The 19709-nt window shown below is 41.5% G+C and overlaps 2 protein-coding genes across 2 annotated transcripts; both read left to right on the top strand.

The window, feature by feature from the left end:
• The first annotated feature begins 454 nt into the window (after nt 1–454).
• LOC115685977 (pheophytinase, chloroplastic) lies at nt 455–5189 on the top strand. Its single transcript, XM_030611139.2, has 7 exons — nt 455–725; nt 860–961; nt 1323–1461; nt 2282–2452; nt 3193–3433; nt 4530–4621; nt 4796–5189. The coding sequence occupies exons 1-7, from the start codon at nt 626–628 to the stop codon at nt 5067–5069; spliced, it is 1119 nt and encodes a 372-aa protein (XP_030466999.1). The 5' UTR covers nt 455–625; the 3' UTR covers nt 5070–5189.
• Nucleotides 5190–7491: 2302 nt separating this feature from the next.
• On the top strand, nt 7492–9731 carry LOC115684785 (eugenol synthase 1-like). Its single transcript, XM_030609660.2, has 5 exons — nt 7492–7751; nt 7856–7990; nt 8371–8608; nt 9078–9281; nt 9407–9731. Exons 1-5 carry the CDS (start codon nt 7569–7571, stop codon nt 9571–9573), a joined length of 927 nt encoding a protein of 308 aa, XP_030465520.1. The 5' UTR covers nt 7492–7568; the 3' UTR covers nt 9574–9731.
• Nucleotides 9732–19709: the final 9978 nt, after the last annotated feature.

The raw sequence follows: 19709 nt of genomic DNA, 5'->3' as shown, positions 1-19709 counted from the left end.
ATCTATTCCTAAACCTTCCGACCAGTATAATAATAAGTTTTCGTGACCAGTAACATAACTTGTTTGTGTTACGACGGTAACTTTTAATTTCATTCTTCACTATGGTCGCACAACTTGATCACCGTTTTGATAGAGATTTAAGACCCGATGTTTAGCTTCTAACGAAACTTTTTAATTTATGATTAGATCATACTTTTCTTATCAAATGTATAGGACTTCGGTTACACTAATACATTTAAGATTTTATTGTATAAAGATTTGAAATTCTTGCTCTCTTATTTTTCTTTTGTAATTAAGATTTAAGGCTCTATTGCACAAATTCAATAATCTCGAACCGACGGTGTTTATTGTCCCGCTGGAGAAATTATGACGTCACTTTTCGCGCTGCACGAGCTTCTCTCCTCCGGAAGAAACACTCCCAAGGCAAAACCATCAAATGGCTCCGCGTCGGCCACAACTCCAGGAGCTACGCTCGCCACACACACGAGCAAAAGATCAGAAATGGCTTCCGTTCTTCTTCTCCAAGCAGTGCCAAGTAGGAAAACGTATCGAATTCTTGATGTGATACAGCTTCTTTAGCCCCCCCATTGCGCCTGAAGACTTGCCCCATCATATAGAAGATCCCATGTCTTCTTCCTGTGCCGTGCTCCCTTCTTCAAGAACCGACTTCGTGGACCCGGGTCGTCGTCAAAGATTGCTCGTGCCCTCGAGAGTTCGCGGGCGAAGTAAGCTTGCGGGGGGTCCCCTCCTCGGAACCTGCCGTGAATTTTTCGATCTTGGTTTTGCGAGCGTTTCGTCTTTAATGGGTGCTCGTGTCCTTGCGTGTCTCGGTTTCACCTTTTGCTGTTTCCGCTTGAAGGGGGCGAGTGTCACTTGGGTAGGAGGAGTTTTGCGTTCGGAGGAATCGTGGCGTCGGGTGTTGCGATGGCTGGGTCGTCCCTATTGACTGAACCCGTCAAAGGTCAGTGATTTTAGCTACATCTCATTGAGTTAATGAAGATTGAAAAGCTTAATTTACAAAATTTTAACTATATACACGCGACTGTTGTGGCGAAGCCCACTTCTGATGCTTGAGATTGCTGGGGTGTAGTCTTTGCGGATTCTCAGTAAGTGCCCAAGTTGATCTGTTTGTTTGATGGGTTAATTTTTGGTGACTTCGCGAGCTCGGTATGTAAACCTGCTTCTGTTCTTTATCCAAGAATAGCTCCAAGGGGGAAATTCGTGTTATCGTTATTCGACTTTTTTTTCCCTTTTGTTGGTGCATTATGGAATTTTAGTAAGATTGTGCTCAAAGGTGGTTGTGTTGTTTATTTATTCTGTAGGAGCGGATAGGTTACCTTTCAAGCCGGAAGGGTACAACTACTGGACATGGCGAGGTCATAAAATACATTACGTGGTGCAGGGGGAGGGGTTTCCGGTTGTTCTGATTCATGGGTTTGGTGCGTCAGCGTATCATTGGAGGTTTGTCATACAATTCTATCTTCTGTGATCCACCAGTTTTAACATGGCTGCATGAAATTACTTTGCACGAGGAAATGGGAAATACTGGTTAATAGTTAGCTACCATAGAGCAGTTCTTTTTTTTTTTTCAAGTAGTTTTTGTTATGGCTGCTGCTGAGAAAAGAAAAGTGTCGGCAACATAAAAAGGGCTGTAGGAATTGGAGTTTCTTAAATGCAATGTTAACCCGTGAATTCTTCTGGGGAACTGGGTGGAGGAAGTTTGATAGGATGAGCTTTGTAGCTAGGAAACTCTTTGAACATATTTCCTTGGTTCGAGCAGTTTCAATCTCCTGCAAAGAATCAGGTCTATCTCCAGTGAACGAGATTTTTGTTAGGGACTTAGGACATAACTTGTCAGGGAACAAGATTAGTTTCACATCTTGCTGGGTGTGATGCGTTAGCGGTCGATTTTCCTTTTCACATTGTTTCAGAGTGGATTGGGAGCATTATGCATCAGACGAGAAAGGTCACATAACCACTTGCATGGCGATGCTTAGGTCTTTTCTTCAGTTGTCACAAGTGTCCGTCAACCCATTTTGGAATCTCTCAGAGTGCCAAGCCTGTATAAGAGGTTTACTCTCTTTTGAACATAATCAAATTAGGGTATGTTCTGCCAAGTCACTATCTGATATCATGATGCCTACAGAGTTTGGCTTTACTTTTGGCTTCACTATACTCGCAACATTTGCTCTTCATTGGCCATTTTCTGTTGCTACATTAGGACTAAAGTGTTCACTCGCTCATTTGAAAATGCGCGGATTTTCTGCCTGCATATATGCAGGTATAACATTCCTGAATTGGCTAAAAGCTACAAAGTCTATGCTATAGACTTACTGGGATTTGGTTGGAGTGAGAAAGCACTGGTTGAATACGATTCAATGATATGGAAGGATCAAGTTGTTGATTTCCTGAAGGATATAGTGAGGGAGCCTGCAGTTCTAGTTGGCAACAGGTATTAAAGGTTATAGTAATTGAATCTCCTCTGCTTTTGGCCTATAGGAATATTTGAATTTGTGTTGTGTATCTGTTGCTTTCCCTGTGAGTAACATAATTGATATGTCGTTTTGATAGAGAATATTTTGATTTGTGTACTCCCTGCTAATCTGATATGGCGTTTATTATCTCTGGATGCTGGTATTGATGGCAATGATACTAAAATGAATGAACCGCTATGAAGCATTGGGTCTCGAAGGTAAAGCACATGTGTATGAGATAAAAGGGTTATATGTCGAATATGGACCGAAGATCACACCAGAAGTCGGCCTTACCCTTTTGTAGATTATTCCAGGATAAAATGAATGACCTGCCTCGTTTCTAAATTTTCTGAAAACTATGATGGTTTTCTTGAAGCTTGAAAGGTACAAAAGATTGATTTCTGCATTTCCCAACTGAGATGGATTGGCAGTAAGGCGGAAATTTCCTGTTTTCTTGATCTTTTGATTTTCAACCAGAGTTATAGGGCGAAAAAGAACCATACCATTGTTATAAAGAAAGCTTTGTGAAAAGAATACAAAAATTTATGGATTGAAAATGGTGTACTAAACACATTTATAGAAATTCGGCAAAATTGCAACAGGATTAATCGAAAAAAACCTTTTTGAGTAATATCTCCATAACCAAACACAACTTACTTTTTGACTTTTCACAATAACTTGTCTTTTCACATAAGCGTGAATTCTTGTTAATGTACAGCCTTGGAGGGTTCACTGCTTTGGTATCTGCTGGGGGATTGCCTGAGCAAGTCGCCGGAGTAGTACTGCTCAACTCTGCAGGACAGTTTGGAAACCCTAGTGCTAAAGTCAAGAACTCTGAAGAAAGTGTTTTGCAGAAGGTTGTCGTGAAGCCACTGAAGGAGATTTTTCAGCGGATATTCCTCGGGTTTTTGTTCTGGCAAGCAAAGCAACCAGCTCGTATTGAATCTGTCTTGAAGAGTGTATGTTGCTCTCTCGCTCAATCTCCACTCTCACAAAAATTTGAATGGCTTAAGATCATATACATGAGAGGCAGCATTACCTCCCAGCAAAGGGAAATGCGATACCTAAACTTGATCGTTAGATTTAGGCTTTGGGTATTTAAAATTTGAAGAAATAAAAATGGAGAGAGTAGGAAAAAAATTGAAAAGAACTGACTGTTTCAGGCAAGTCGATGCCATACTTTCCAGTTTTAGGTTCTGTTCAGGCTGCGGAAGCCAATAAAACAATGTGCCTGAATTAAGCTAACTACGGAATCTCCATTTCTTCAATTTCTATTCTTGATTATTTAGACAGACGCCCTCGTGTTCTGTTCTGATGCTTGAATCTTCACTTATGTATTTTGTAAGAAAACGGTCTTGTTAATGAGAGTCCCAGGGTACTTTTTGCACATGCTTAAACATGAAACTTTCAATTTCCAAAGCACTGATTACGCATAATACAAAACTAACAGTGCATTGAAAACTGTAACTTCTATTTTAATCATTTAAAAAGTTCCTCTGGACTACTCTTTAACAAAATCCCTAAGAGAAACTCACAGGCTGAACTTGACTGGTGTTTTCTGATTATGTTTGTGGGCTGACTTCAGTTATGTTGCCATATTGCAATTTTACTTCAAGTGTCTCAGAGATTTGACTTCCAAGCTAACTTTAAGTGTCCCAATTGGTTGGTGCCTATGAATCCCAAAAGGAGCAGATTGAGATTGCTCCTGGTCATGTCAGGCCTCTTTGCCGAGACCATGATTGTCAAATCGGACTCCAAATAGAACATTTTTTGAGCCAAGTGAACCCGAATGAGGATGAGCTGTCTAGATTTACAGAGTTTCAAAATTCCCTAAATGGTTCAGCCACTCTGCCCTGACCAGATGAGCAAAATATTAGGTCTTACACTGCGGAGGCAGGCTTGTCGCGACAACTGCGTCAAGGCCTCTGATGGTGTCTAGATAGACTCTAGCTCCTCATGTCAAATAAATGATTATCTTTTTCACTCCCCGATTCTATTCGTGCAATGCTAATTATTTTTTGGCTGCCACATGAACCAGTTTTTCTGCTTCTCCAGGTTTACGTAGATTCCTCAAATGTGGATGACTATCTTATCGAGTCAATAACTATGCCGGCGGCGGACCCCAATGCTGGAGAAGTTTACTACAGGTACAGATTGATGTTCTTTTCCTAAGTGTGATCTACATAAGGTAGTCATGTTGTCATGATTTCTTCAACTTACTCCATATGATTTCCTTTCAACTCGATCAGATTTGTCCCAGTTTTCCTTTTCTTTAAAGGTATATTCTGTTTATGCTGAAGTGAAAAAATATGTCGGTGCAGATTAATGTCGCGCTTCATGATGAACCAGAGCAGATATACCCTGGACAGCATATTGAGCAAACTCTCGTGCCCGCTGCTGTTAATTTGGGGCGATTTAGACCCGTGGGTCGGTCCCACAAAGGCCATTCGTATCCAGCAGTTCTACCCAAACACGTCCTTAGTCAACCTTCAGGCGGGCCACTGCCCTCACGACGAAGTCCCGGAACTTGTCAACAAGGCGTTACTCGATTGGTTGCCAACCATAGCTCCAAAAACCTCCCTTCCGGAATTGTAAATACAGATTTGCAATTTACCTTCGGGCGCCACCGCCCCTGCTTTATCTTAGGATTCAACCACTACAGTGTATATTCTATTTAAAGTGATTAATCAAAGTTTTGACGGGTTAGGTTGGGAAGTTCTTCTCACTGATTGAGATCAATCACATGTTAGTCTTCAAGAAACTAGTTGCCTAATGGTTAGCTTGTGCATCTGCGCGTCTCAACTACCAGCTTCTTTGACCTGTAATGTGGTATTATTTTTGGAATCAGTATATTTAATCATTTCAGTAGGGGTGCAAATGAGTGAAGTTACTTGTCCTCGACTGGGGGGATCTTGACTTGGGATGGCAATGGGTTGGGTCAGGTCATAAAGGATACTTGCCCCGTCCTTGGGTTGCGGGATGGGTTTGAGATTTTATCTACAAAATCCTGTAGAACTTGGGACAAGTTTCGGATTTGTCTAGCGGGTAAGCTGAAACCCGAACTCAAGACCTATTTTACTAACATGTTTTTACTCTTCTAAAAGAATTAAATAAGGCCACCTATGTAACTGTATACACCCAAAATAGAATTCAAGTTGTGCAATTTACTTTTGTTTTGGAATACATCGTCTCTACTTTGTTTTTTATGATTTATACAATCTATACAACAATCTAAAATTGATGTGGTTGCATATTCTTGCCCAAGAAATCAAGACCATGTTGCAGCAAGAATCTTGGGCTGACACTTTCCAAACAGTGACATTCAAACGGCCTTCTCTGTCTAAGCTTCCTGTAATATTGACGAGACAGGTGGGTTCAAGCCTTAAAAGAGCGTGGATTCTTGTGGGATCAAGCAAAACCTAGGATGATGGAATGTTCCTTCTGCATCAGCATATAGAAACTCAAGCAGATAGAGAACACATAATTTTGGAAAAAAAAATATTCTATTCGTTAAAAAAGGATTGATAGTTTTTTTTTGGGTTAATATCACGAAAAACCCCAAACTGGTACACCTGTGACAAATTTACCAAAAACTATTTTTTTTACCACAAAAAATCCCAAACTGGTACACCGGTGACAATTTTACCCCGAACTATTTTTTTGACCACCAAGAACCCCACATTGATACACCTGTGACAATTTTAGCCCGAACCAATTTTTTGACTACCAAAAATCCCAAATTAGTACACTTGTGACAAATTTACCTTCCGTTAAATTTTTTTATCAAATTGCTAAGTTTGATGACACGTGGTAGTTGACTTGTGTACCGGTTTGGGGTTTTACCCCTCTGTTTGTTACAAGTTTACAAATTTGTGATTTTTCGTGATATTAATCCAATTTAACGGATACTAACGGAGGGTAAATTTGTCATAAATGTGTCAATTTGAGATTTTTAGTGTTAAAAAAATTAGTTTTGGGTAAAATTGTCACAGGCGTACCAATTTAGGGTTTTTGGTGGTCAAAAAATTAATTCGGATAAAATTGTCACAAGTGTATCAGTGTGGGGTTTTTTGTAGTCAAAAAAATAGTTCAGGGTAAATTTATCACAGATATTTCAGTTTAGGGTTTTTGGGAGTCAAAAAATTAGTTCGAGATAAAATTGTCACAGGTATATCAGTTTGAGTTTTTTTTGTTATATTAACCGTTTTTTTTTTTTTTGCAAGGATTGCGTTCGTTGGTTTGCCATTAAAGAAAGACTTAGGCATGGTCAACACTCAAAATCGTAGAGGCCTAACAATAGAATATGCAAATGCAGAGAAATGGAGGAATAGGGCTTGAACCCGGACAATAAGTTAGATGGGGTTCTTGGGATGGATCATACCTTTGAATTCTGTCGGTTCGGAGTTGATGTGCTATATATCCTGTTTGCCGAAACACATAACAAGTACCGACATTAAGAGAAAACAAAAATATAAAAGTTTGGATTGGGTCAAATGCATGGTAAATTTATTGCATCTGATTCCTTTTGCAATGTGCATACACTGAGATTGGTTGCTCTACCAATTCTTTTCCTTCTTTCTTTTGTCCTTTTGCAAGGGGCTAGCTTCAAGGGCTTTGCTCTTTGGTCTAGCCCAGGTTTTCCTCTTCTTCTTCTTCTTGGCGTCAGCCGCAAGAGTGTTCATTGAGAAGAGTGCGTGCTATATGAGCCGCACAGTGAAGAGCTTGAGTGTGCTCTGTCTCTCCTCTTGAAATGACCGCACAGTAGCTCTTGAAAAAGAGCCGAAGCTGCACAAGTGAGGAAGAAATGGCCAGTGGGTCCTTCGTGGGAGGAGAACGGGCATTTTGTGCCGCACGAAGGACATTCTGAACGCGGGAAATACACGAGTGTATGAGTGAGCGATTGTAAATTTGGATTCTCCAATTTCGGTGGATTATATGGTGCTGACTCTACCCGTGAATGTAGGTTCCGATATATCGGACCAAATCACGTAAATATCGCGTGTCTATCGTTATTTCTCTGGCTATATTCGTGTTGACATAAATTGCAAGATCCCGGATTTAGCTTCCGCATTGATCAGTATCACAACAACAAAAATGGCAGAGAAGAGCAAGGTTTTGGTCATTGGAGGGACTGGATGCATTGGCAAGCACCTGGTGGAGGCAAGTGCAAAAGCGGGTCACCCCACTTATGCATTGGTTAGAGAGAGCACGGCTTCTGATGTCGAGAAGTCGAAGCTCATCGAAAGCTTCAGGAGCTCGGGGATTTCGGTAGTTTATGTATGATACCAAAATTTTTTTTTGGAAAGTAATACTTCTTGCTGCATTTCAGCCACCTGGTGGCATAATCTCACATTAGATTTGTGTTCTATTCGACTTTGCAGGGAGATATCTATGATCACGAGAGCTTGGTGACGGCAATCAAGCAAGTTGATGTCGTGATCTCGGCAGTGAGAGGAATGCAGCTTGCCGGTCAGGTTAAGATCATTGCAGCAATCAAAGAAGCCGGAAATATTAAGGCAAGTGACACTAATTGATAGTTTTTAAAAGCATTGTCAATGAAAAAGATGGAACTGCTATTTACCTTCTTGTATTACAGAAGGTGTTGTTTATGATGCTCTTAAGTTTTGGAAATTCATATTCAATATATAAGCTATTCATTTCGTCGTTATTTTTCCCATGAATCATTCCTAATGGGTTCATTTTGCGCTGTAAATATGTCAAAAAATAGAGATGGATACACTAACAAAAGCTTCGGAAAGTACAATTTTTATAGTTGCACGCCTACTACCCAAAATTGATAAGGATATATTTTCTGTTTTCCTCGGGATAATGTCATTACATTAGCTTGTGTTCCCTTGTTTGGAACTCTTTTTAGAGATGTTCATAAATTCTGTAGAGGTTCCTTCCTTCTGAATTCGGTACTGACGTGGACCGTACCAATGCGGTCGAGCCGGCGGCGACCCTTTTTGGCACCAAAGCTAAGATCAGGAGAGCAATTGAGGCCGAAGGAATCCCTTTCACTTATGTTGCATCGAATGGCTTCGCTGGATACTTTCTTCCAACCTTGGGACAGATGGGTGCGAAAGCTCCTCCAAGGGACAAAATCACAATCATAGGTGACGGAAATCCAAAAGGTGAATAGTTTTGAAGGCCAACTTTTTGTTTTGTACTTTGAATTATAATCAAGTACATTCACAATCCCAGAAGACACTAACGATCTCAGGCGTAACCAGCCGCCATCTTATGCATATCGAAACTACTCTGAACTTGGCTTGGTTTCATGAGCAATTTAGATCTAGCAGATTTCGGAGAGATGTTTGCCTGAAATGCGTCTAATAGACTCAACCTGTGATAGTTTGGAATGCACATTAGATGTTGTCTGTAGAGTAAATATGATGCTCCTCCCAAATTTTTTTGTGAAGTGGCTGGGTGATTGTATCGTGTCAGATTATAAGAAATGTCGTTAGGCAAACAAGGAAATTATTTCGGTAGCCCTGTGTCTCATCTAAGCTCTATGATTGATCTTTTTTTCGATTACTCGAGACATGCTATGGCTGACTTTCAGAAGTGCCTGCTTAATCTCTGTTCTCTGTTCTGTGTCAGTTGTTTTTGTCAAGGAGGAAGATATTGCCACATACACTATCAAGGCAGTGGATGACCCGAGAACTCTGAACAAGATCCTCTACCTGAGACCGCCGGCAAATGTTCTGAGCTTCAGCGAGATTGTTTCCCTCTGGGAGAAGAAGATCGGGACGACCCTCGAGAAGACATATCTCTTGGAAGACGAGCTCCTCAAGAAGATCCAAGGTTAGTGGATACCTGGAAGCAATTTAAACAGGAAACACACGTAAAGATATCAGCTTTCGTTTGATGGTTTTTCTTGGTTAAAGCCCAATGTTTACCTTTGTTTTCCCTATTTTTGACTGTTGTAGAGTCTCCACTGCCCATCAACATCATTTTGGCCATAACCCACTCAACCTTTGTGAAGGGAGATGCCGCAAACTATGAGATAGATGCTTCGATCGGAGCAGAGGCTTCAGAGCTCTATCCGGAAGTGAAATACACAACTGTGGATGAGTACCTCAGTTTCTTTGCCTAGTTCCCTCGTGTTACCGTCTCTTGCTATATGTGTATCACAAACCAGTCTCAACTCGTGTACCGAATAACTTTCCATGCACTTTTAAATATGACTCCGCGCGTCAATGTACCAGAACCATTCCGTGCGTTCCATCAAATATATGAATCGATCCTGCCAAACGTTGTCTGTGCACTGTTGTTACATACTGATACGCATTTTCATCTTCTGAATTTTTTCAGTTTCGACATAGCACAGCACGTGATATTGACCTAAAGCCCTTCAACAGAAGTAAGACTTGATTGCAGATATATTAAACAGCCATTCATGGCCTCATCTGCCGTGACGTACATGCTTAAGTACATCATGGCCGCAAGCGAGTAATCTGGGCAGGTGATTCCGACAAGTCGTTAACGAGCTGATTTCTTAAGTACGTCATACAACACACAAGTCGGAGAAATCTATAAATACGGTAAAATATAGCTAACAAATATATCGAGATTTCCTATTTCGTGTTAGAGTGTGGTTCATACTCCCCGTTCAACAAAAGGCACAGGTCCCGCTCCCCGGTGAGCGGGTAGGGGTCCGTGGGCTGCTCCGACAGGGGTTGTAAGGGACAGCCTTTGATAAGCTGTCCCAAACCCGTCTAGTGGCCATCTCTATGCTCGACGAACGGCCTGCTCGAGATTGGCTCGATATTTTTCGAGCTCGAGTCGAGTCGAATTCGAGTCTAAAGATATTTGACTCATTGACTCATGGACCTTATTGAGTATCTCATTTTTTATATAAATTTTGCTTTAACTTCGGCGACAGATTATATTAAATAGACTTATATTATAACCTTCGTATATGTAATTACACTTTCACCCTTTGATATGATTATAAACATTACCAAAAAGGGCTAATGTGAGTATTTCGAGTCAAGTTGAGTTCGATTGAGCCGGGAAAACTTACACTCGGGGTTTTATATATTTAAAATCAAATTGAGTTGAGTCTAGCTCCAGTACATTGAGTAATATACAGAGTAGAGTTCGATCAGGAAAAAGAGTACTTGATCGAGCTCAGATCGAATTTCCGTATTCGAGTACATGATTAGAGTTGAGCTTGAGCCTAGTACGGCTCCACTGGACTCAATTGCAGTCCTACATGTCAGCACCAAACAAGAGCATTCAGAGGGATAAATGCATATATTTTGCAGCTCTTCTTGCCCAAGAAATCGAGACCATGTTACAGCAACAATCTTGGGTTGACACTTTCAAAACAGTTGACATTCAAACACCGGCGGCGAACAATAACTATTTTATTTTTTTATTTCGAAAATAAGTTTGGAAAAGAAATCCATTTAGTAACGCAATTTTATTTTTCTATTTCTGGAACAAATTTTGATTTCAGAAATAGGTTTGGAATATAAATGAAAAGTAAAAATTTTCTACTTTTATATTTCTAGAACAAAAATAAGAAATAAAAATTCTTCTTATCGCTTGCCCTCTCTACTAGTCGGTCGCCCACCCACCGCCCACCTACCGTCTGCCGGCCGCCGCCACCCGTCTCCCGTTGCCGCTCTCCTCTTGTTGTTGGCCGCCATGAGCTGCCGTCCGCCACCTCATACCGCAGTGAGCTGCCCTCCTCACGCCTATCGCCTCCTGCCGCCGGCCGTTGTCCGCCTCCTACCGCCGTCGTCTGCACTAGTCACGCCGCTGTCCGCCACCACCTCCCGCCGCCACCACCTCATGCCGCCGTCCGCCACCACCTCCCGCCACTACAATAGTTGTTATTCGTGCCTAAGCATCACTACAAAAAAACAAGGGATTAGTGACGAATTTTGCGACGAAAAATTTGGCAAAATCCGTCGCTAATTGAATTTGCGACGAAATTAGCGACGGAAAAAATTCCGTCGCTAATTCGGCGTCGCAAAATTTTGCGACGGAAAATTTCAATTTCCGTCGCTAAATTGCGACGGAAAAAAATTCGTCGCAAATTAGCCACGAACTTTATTCATCGCAAAATTCATCGCAAATTAGCCACGAACTTTATTCGTCGCAAAATTCGTCGGAAATTTCGTCACAAAATTCGTCGCAAATTAGCCACGAACTTTATTCGTCGCAAAATTCGTTGCAAATTAGCCACAAACTTTATCCGTCGCAAAATTTTTCGCAAATTAGCCACGAACTTTATTTGTCGGAAATTTCGTCGCAAATTAGCCACGAACTTTATCCATCGCAAAATTCATCGCAAAATTCGTCGCAAATTAGCCACAAACTTTATTCGTTGCAAATAATTCATCACAAATTAGCCACGAACTGTATTCGTCGCAAAATTCGTTGCAAATTAGCCACGAACTGTATTGGTCGCAAAATTCGTCGCTAAATATTCGTCGCAAATTATACACAATTTGGGCCATCAAATCTTGTCCATAGCAATTGCTACGTATTAATGAACATCATGTAATACATTCAAAACAATCAAAGGACACGAGACAACCATAGATTCCGCTTCAGAAACAGAAAACGAACAAACCAGACACAATGCCATATAATTGAAAAATATAACTGAAGGAAAGATGCTAGTCCGCAAAAAATAATGATATATGCAAAGTTGCGAAGTCTGACATGATGCTATTTGATATCCAATCTTATAATACATTCAAAACATTCAAAGGAGGCGGGACAACCATAGATTCTGCTTCAAAAACGAAAAATCGACAAACCAAACACAAGATTGGGCAGCTTTGGTACTCGGCAGGACACCAGAAGCAGTCACTTTTGTCCACACCTGATGAAATGTGGATACATAAATAAAGATATTCAATCAGTCCAGAATATAAAAGAAGCATTTATGCATGGATGTGGAACTAGGTATAAAAAAACAAGTAGGAGGGTTAACAAAAAAACGTTTCAGGACGAACATCAATGTTCTTACATATGAATATGAGTCAACTTTGACATCCACTGTAGTTTTTTCACCCTTGTAAATCGTATTTCTGTCACCTACGAAAAATTAGATCCTTCTCCATACAGCATTCAACAGTTTAATGACTTAGAGAGGTGAATTACCAACACCAATTCCCAGGAAGAGAAGACTCAAAGTCAATTAAGGCATGTGTTTCTACAATGTTCAAATATCATGATTTTTTGTAACAAGCATGTCATCCCGGGATCTCTAAATTTTCAGTTTTTCGTAAGCAAAGAACCTAGTTGTAAGAAAGTTGTGCACAGAAAGTAATTGTAGGGCATGAACATATTGGGCAAACTGCACTTATGGCACAAAAGATTGTGAAGCAAGCTTAGCCCAGATTTTGGAAATTTTAACTAGAAAGGACCGAGAAAATCATCATCATCATCAGCAATCTCAGCATCATTGTGTCGCTCATCATTGTGCCCATCACCTATTGGATTGGCGGGAGGTACAGGAGAAACCTCATCGTGATCGAGGTTGAGGTGTCGCATAACGATTTGCATTTGTTGTTTCAAGTCATTTATTTCTCCGTCCTTCTCTACAAGTATATTTTTCAGTTAGTTCAATTCTTGGGTCATTTGCTCCTTAAGTTGTATCCTCCTTGGAACAGCCGCATTGGAGGATGAAGTTGCAGCATGATTCGTCGTGTATACCCTTGACAAGGATCCCATCCCAAATATTTTTCCTTTTTTCATCCCACCCGTTGCTTCCACCCATAATGCCATACTGTCAACTGATGGCTCAGATGCAGCAACACCATCACCACCACTAGCATTGCTCATTAAAAGTTCATCATATTTTTCCTACATTAATAATATAGATGAAAATAAAATAACTTCATATATATAACTACCATAAATATTAAAAGCATTCACGGTTTTCATTCTAGTTTCCATAAAGTCCAAAGTATAACCTTACATACTTTAATAGCTTTTGCTCGATCGTCAGTCCATGTCTTATCGTTTTTTTTGAAATGTGCGTTCAAATGTAGCTGCAAATGTCGGTTCCGTCTCCAATTCATGTGCCTACAAAATGTAAACATGAGTAATTGAATTAAATTAACTTATAACTTATTTAACAGACTTACCATTAATTTTCGATGCTCCCCAATGTTGATAGAGCCCCCAGCCTATGTGGCAGACCCTTCACTAGAACTAGAAGATCGATTCTTTTTATTCTGCTCACTGATTTGCTGATTCTTTTCAGTTTCCCAAATTCTGTTAATTTCTGTCCAATTGTTAGCTGTAATGAAAGCTGGCTTCACTTGCTTGATCTTCGCTCTATTCATCACATTTCGTATGTGATCACTGACTTTCTTCTTAAAAATTCTTCTCACTTCATTCTCTTCCTCTTCATCCCACCTGAACTTCCGCTGCAATCAATACAAAAACAACTGAAAGTTATTATGATGGTCACATATCTATTACCATACACCAGACAATTCGGCGATAGATTTTGTAAAGTTCATCTCAGGGAAAATATCTGGTCCCTTTAGTACCGAAAACTAAAGAGTTGTTCTGGTCCCTTTACATTATTCTTGACCATCAATATACTACACCGAACTTAGTTGGTGAGAAAATAGAATATCTAAAACTTACCTTGAACTCATTCCACCACAAATCTTTCACTTCTTGTGGAGCACTGCTGTAATTAATATACTGCCCCATCCAATAGTTTTGACTATTTTATTCAGTTCCCTCACAACAAACGTAGCATCCGTGAATCTGCAAACATACGGATATTGTGCAACATCGACAATTCAGTTGACATCTATATCTAAAACCATAAATATTACATATACTTAAAAAAATGAAGAACTTACGAATCTCCACATGGGCATATCATGATTCGGTTATCTTCTTCACCTGTGTTTCCCTCATTATTCGATTGTTGCGCTGAATAATAAGGTGGAACGGAAGGAGATGGATCTGAAGGAGATGGAACTAAAGGAGATTCAGTTTGCATGTGTCCAAGTCCCCTAACATGTTCTTGAGGGTTGAAGGAAGGGCCAACGTGTCCATATTGTCCATCAGCATATAGTGGTTGAGGGTTAGATGAAAGGGCAGGGGAAGAGGAAAGGGACGGGGACGAGGACGAGGAAGGGGCTGGTCTTCTATGCATGTGACCTCCACGTTTATACTAACAAGTATGAAGGTTAGACAAATATGTAAAAAAATATGAACACGTATTAGGGACACATAATGACGTACATGACGAAGCTTACCATTTGTTTCAGAGAGCAAGAGATAAAGTTGAGGCTTTTCCGAAGCAGAAAATGTATCCTCTTAATTAGCCAATGCCAAGTGTTTATGACGTGCAATTTCCTACGAACAAATATACTATGAATCGCACTCATTTTGATATCAAACATCAATATATGATCACGATATGCCATGCTAAGCCAACAATAGCCATAATTAACCACACGATCCACTTTCAAACCACACGATCATTTATCAAGTACAAGATCAATCATGAAACATCAATTTCAGCCACATGATCTTCGTTCTCGGCCACACGATCATCAATCAACCTACACGATCAGGCCATAGTTAACCAATCAGCCACAATTAAGCAAATCAACCACACGATTAAACTAATTAACCATACGATTGGCATTAAACAACTAAGGGTGCGAATGGTAACCATTCTGCTCCAGAAATCAAATTCTTGCCAGAAATTGATTTATGGAGGAGAAATCTGTTTGGTAAAATATGATTAATTCTGCTCCAGAAATTGATTTCTGGAATAGAAATCTGTTTTGATTTGTTGATTTTTTTTGTACCTAAAAAAATTTAAATTTTACTCAAAGTAGGTGGCTACAGGTATTATAAGCCATTATGTGAAGTTTTGAAATTTTTGATTTTTTTAATTTTTTTTGGGCACCTAAAAAAATTTAAATTTCACTCAAAGTGGGTGGCCATAGGTATTCTAAGCCATTTTGTGAAGTTTTTTATTTTTTTGGCACCTCAAAAAATTTAAATTTTACTCAAAGTGGGTGGCTACAGGTATTGTAAGCCATTTTGTGAAGTTTTGAAATTTTTTATTTTATTTTGATTTTTTTGGGAACCTCAAAAAATTTAAATTTCACTCAAAGTAGGTGGCCACAGGTATTTTAAGCCATTTTGTGAAGTTTTGAAAATTTTTATTTTTTTATTATTTTTCTTTTTTTTGGGCACCTAAAAAAATTTAAATTTCACTTAAAGTGGGTGGCCATAGGTATTCTAAGCCATTTTGTGAAGTTTTTTTTTTATTTTTTTGGCACCTCAAAAAATTTAAATTTTACTCAAAGTGGGTGGCTACAGGTATTGTAAGCCATTTTGTGAAGTTTTGAAATTTTTTATTTTATTTTGATTTTTTTGGGAACCTCAAAAAATTTAAATTTCACTCAAAGTGGGTGGCCACAGGTATTTTAAGCCATTTTGTGAAGTTTTGAAAATTTTTATTTTTTTATTATTTTTCTTTTTTTTGGGCACCTCAAAAAATTTAAATTTCACTCAAAGTGGGTGGCCACAGGTATTTTAAGCCATTTTGTGAAGTTTTGAAATTTTTTATTTTTTTATTATTTTTCTTTTTTTTGGGCACCTCAAAAAATTTATATTTCACTCAAAGTGGGTGGCCACATGTGTTCTAAGCCATTCTGTGAAGTTTTGAAATTTTTAATTTTTTTAAAAAAAAATTCACCAAATTTCATATTTTCTCGAAATCTGACTTTTTTTTATTTTCTGGAAATTTTATGAATTTTTCTAGAATTTTTCAATTTTTATGCATTTTTTGAAAAAAAAATTTGTGAGAAAATAGGGAGAATGCATTCCGGATTCAAGAAGCTACAAAAAGTAGCTTCTTTTTTTCTTGCCAAAAACTCATTTTGGAATCAAGAATGCATTCTGGAATCAAGTATTTTTAACAAACGCATTTTTATTCCAGAATGCAAAAATCGCTCCAGAATGCATTCCGGAAGGTTTTTAACAAACGCCATTCTGTTCCGGAATGCATTCCATGCGCACCCTAATCAACCACACAATCGTCATTGAACGCTTAATCGGCCACATGATCGACAAATTAACCAGGCGAACATTGATCAAAGCCACGTGTAATCCTGAAATCGGCCCCTAACTTAGCCAACCAATCCGACACTAAACAATCCCTAAACAAGTCCAATTAATACCCATTATACTAGGTAGGATTTAGGGAGTCGCTTACTTGGTTCAAGGCCAAGAAAAACCAAACAATTGGGCAAAATGGCCGGTCGGCCAGTGGCAGGCTCTGCGCGGGCACGGGCGCAAGTGGCGGCTAGTCGGCCAGGCGCTCGGCATGACGCTCGGCCACGGCCGAGCGACGGATGGGCGAGTGGCCGGGCGAGCTGGGTGACGGACGGGTGAGTGGCCGGGCGAGCCGGGCGACGGACGGGTGAGCGGCTGGGCAAGAGGCTAGGCCACGGACGACGGCTCGGCCACGGGCGAGTTACCGGGCGCGCAGGCGATGACGGCTCGGCGGTGATGGGCGACGGCTCGGCGGCGACGAGCGAGCAGGCGACGGAGGCTCGTCCTGAACAGGGAAACTCAGCGGCGACGGCGAACGACGGTGGAGCTGGGCGGCGACGGCATCGGGCGGTTGCTGGGCGGCGACGGCGACGGCTATGAGCTCGGGCGAGCTGGGCGGCAGCGAGTTCGGCCAGGCGAGCGGCGAGCACGCGGGCGGAGCGGCAACACTCGTGGGCTGCGAGCTGCCGGGCGCGCAAGCGACGACGGCGACGGCGGGCTGGCGGTGGGAACAACGCACGGCGGGTGGGCAGCGCCGGGTCGCGGTGGACACGGCGGCGAGCGAGGTGCTGCTTGCTCGTGAAGGGGAGGGGGAAGGCAGTCGGCAGAGGGGGGCATGGCGGCGGACGGGCGGCGCAGCTGGGCGGAGGCGGACGGCGACGCGACGGCCGGACGAACAGCAGCGCAAGGTGGACGGCGAACGGCGGACGGCAGCAAGCGGTAGCTCGTCGGCACCTTCGAGCTGGGGCAGCGACCAGACGAGCGGCGGCGGCGACGCACGACGATGGTGGCTAGTCTTGGCGGAGGGCAGCACTCGTGTGCAGCTCGGGCGGACCAGCGACGGGCGGTCGCGCGGCTCGGTTGAGGTGGAGACGAGATGGTGGCGGCTCGTCGGCGAGAAGGCGGCTTGCGGCGGCGGGTCGAACGGCGTGCGGTGGCTGGGCAGTGAGAGGGAGGCGAGCGGGTGAGAAGAAGTAGGAGCCGCGGCCGAAGAGAAGAGAAAGGGAAGAAGAAGAAGAAGAAGAAGAAGAAGAAGAAGAAGAAGAAGAAGAAGAAGAGAAAAAGGAAGAGAGAGAGAGAGAGAGGGGGGGGGGAAAGGTCTGCCATGCAGAGGGGGGTGAGTGGACGTGACCCGGGGGGGGGGGGGGGGGAACATGCGCGGGAGAGAGAGAGAGAGAGAGAGAGAGAGAGAGAGAGAGAAGCAAAAAGTCAAACACTCGAGTGTAATCCAACGGCCATTAAACGATCTCGCAAGCTTGATCCAACGGTCACGAAAATCCCAAATCGAAATTAAAGAAAAGGCCAAAAGACACTAAATAAAATAAACCCAGAGGGAGGTATACTGTTCAAAATCCGCACCCGGTCCAAATTTCACCATTCACCAATTCCGAGCAATCTCGAGGCTGGCCACATTAATATCGACATCGTCCAATTAAAATCGTCACGAAACTCCGAGAAATTCGACATCAAAGTTCGGGTTCTAAATAACGGCCAAATTCGATCAAGTGCGATTTTAGCGAAATCTCAAATTTAAAAATAACTCGAAAGTGATCAGTTGGGCGAGATTTAACTATAAGCGCACCGACGAAATATATGTTTTATAAATCTCAAAAATGGGTCGAAATTCGGAATGTCACACTATTGCCTTAATAAGAAAGAATGATAACCTTGTAACGTCAAATAAGTGGTAAATAGGAAACTTAAAATGGCCAAATGAGGTAAAACATTACCTCATGTGTCTCATATGGGTTCTAAACCTCCATAAACTTTATCCATCTTGTATCAATTTAAATTGATTTCCGATAATAGTTTTAAATCACATTGTTTCTCCCTTTATCTCTTCTTCGTTCTTTTCCTTTTTTTCAATTCTTTAGTAGTATCCTTAACAATTACACTCTGTTTGGAAAGCAAGATTCAGAGGGGAAAGATTTATAGCGGAAGGAATGCTGGGGTGGCGAATGCGAAGAGGTAGAGAAAATGCAGCTGCTGATGTGCAAGTAAAAGGCCAACCAATTCTGTTCCTCGCGGAGGTTTGACAGATTCCAAAAATGGCCGTGTTTTTCGAATCCGTTGCAAATTCCGTCGCAAATTTGCGACGGATTTTGCGATGGAAATGTTGATAAAGGCCATTTTGGAATCCGTCGCAAATTTGTGACGGATTCGAAAAACACGGCCATTTTTGGAATCCGTCGCAAATTTGCGACGGATTCCACATTCGCGGCCATTTTTTCAAATCCGTCGCAAAATCTGCGACGGATTCCGTCGCAAACGGCCATTCGAAAAACGCGGCCATTTTTGGAATCCGTCGCAAAATCCGTCGCAAATTTGCGACGAAAATGTTGATAAAAGCCATTTTGCGACGGAAATGTTGATAAAGGCCAATTTGGAATCCGTCGCAAATTTGCGACGGATTCCACATTCGTGGCCATTTTTGGAATCTGTCGCAAAATTCGTCGCAAATTTGCGATGGATTTTGCGACGGAAATGTTGATAAAGGCCATTTTCGAATTAGTCGCAAAATTCGTCGCAAATTTGCGACGGATTCCATATTCGCGGCCATTTTTTCGAATCCGTCGCAAATTCCGTCGCAAATTCCGTCGCAAATTTGCGACGGATTTTGCGACAGAAATGTTGATAAAGGCCATTTTGGAATCCGTCGCAAATTTGCGACGGAAATGTTGATAAAGGCCATTTTCAAATCCGTCGCAAATTTGCGACGGATTCCACATTCGCGGCCATTTTTTCGAATCCATCGCAAATTTGTGACGGATTTTGTGACGGAAATGTTGATAAAGACCATTTTGGAATCCGTCACAAAATCCGTCGCAAATTTGCGACGGATTTTGAGACGGAAATGTTGATAAATGCCATTTTGCGACGGCAATGTTGATAAAGGCCATTTTGGAATCCGTCGCAAATTTGCGACGGATGCCACATTCGCGG

This window comes from Syzygium oleosum, unplaced genomic scaffold (genome assembly GCF_021117445.2).
Source record: "Syzygium oleosum isolate NSW1041296 unplaced genomic scaffold, Sole_v2.1 Sole_v2.08, whole genome shotgun sequence".
In the NCBI taxonomy this organism is placed as follows: Eukaryota; Viridiplantae; Streptophyta; class Magnoliopsida; order Myrtales; family Myrtaceae; genus Syzygium; species Syzygium oleosum.
The sequence above is the reverse complement of the archived record's forward strand: the minus strand, read 5'-3'. Positions and strand labels throughout refer to the sequence as shown.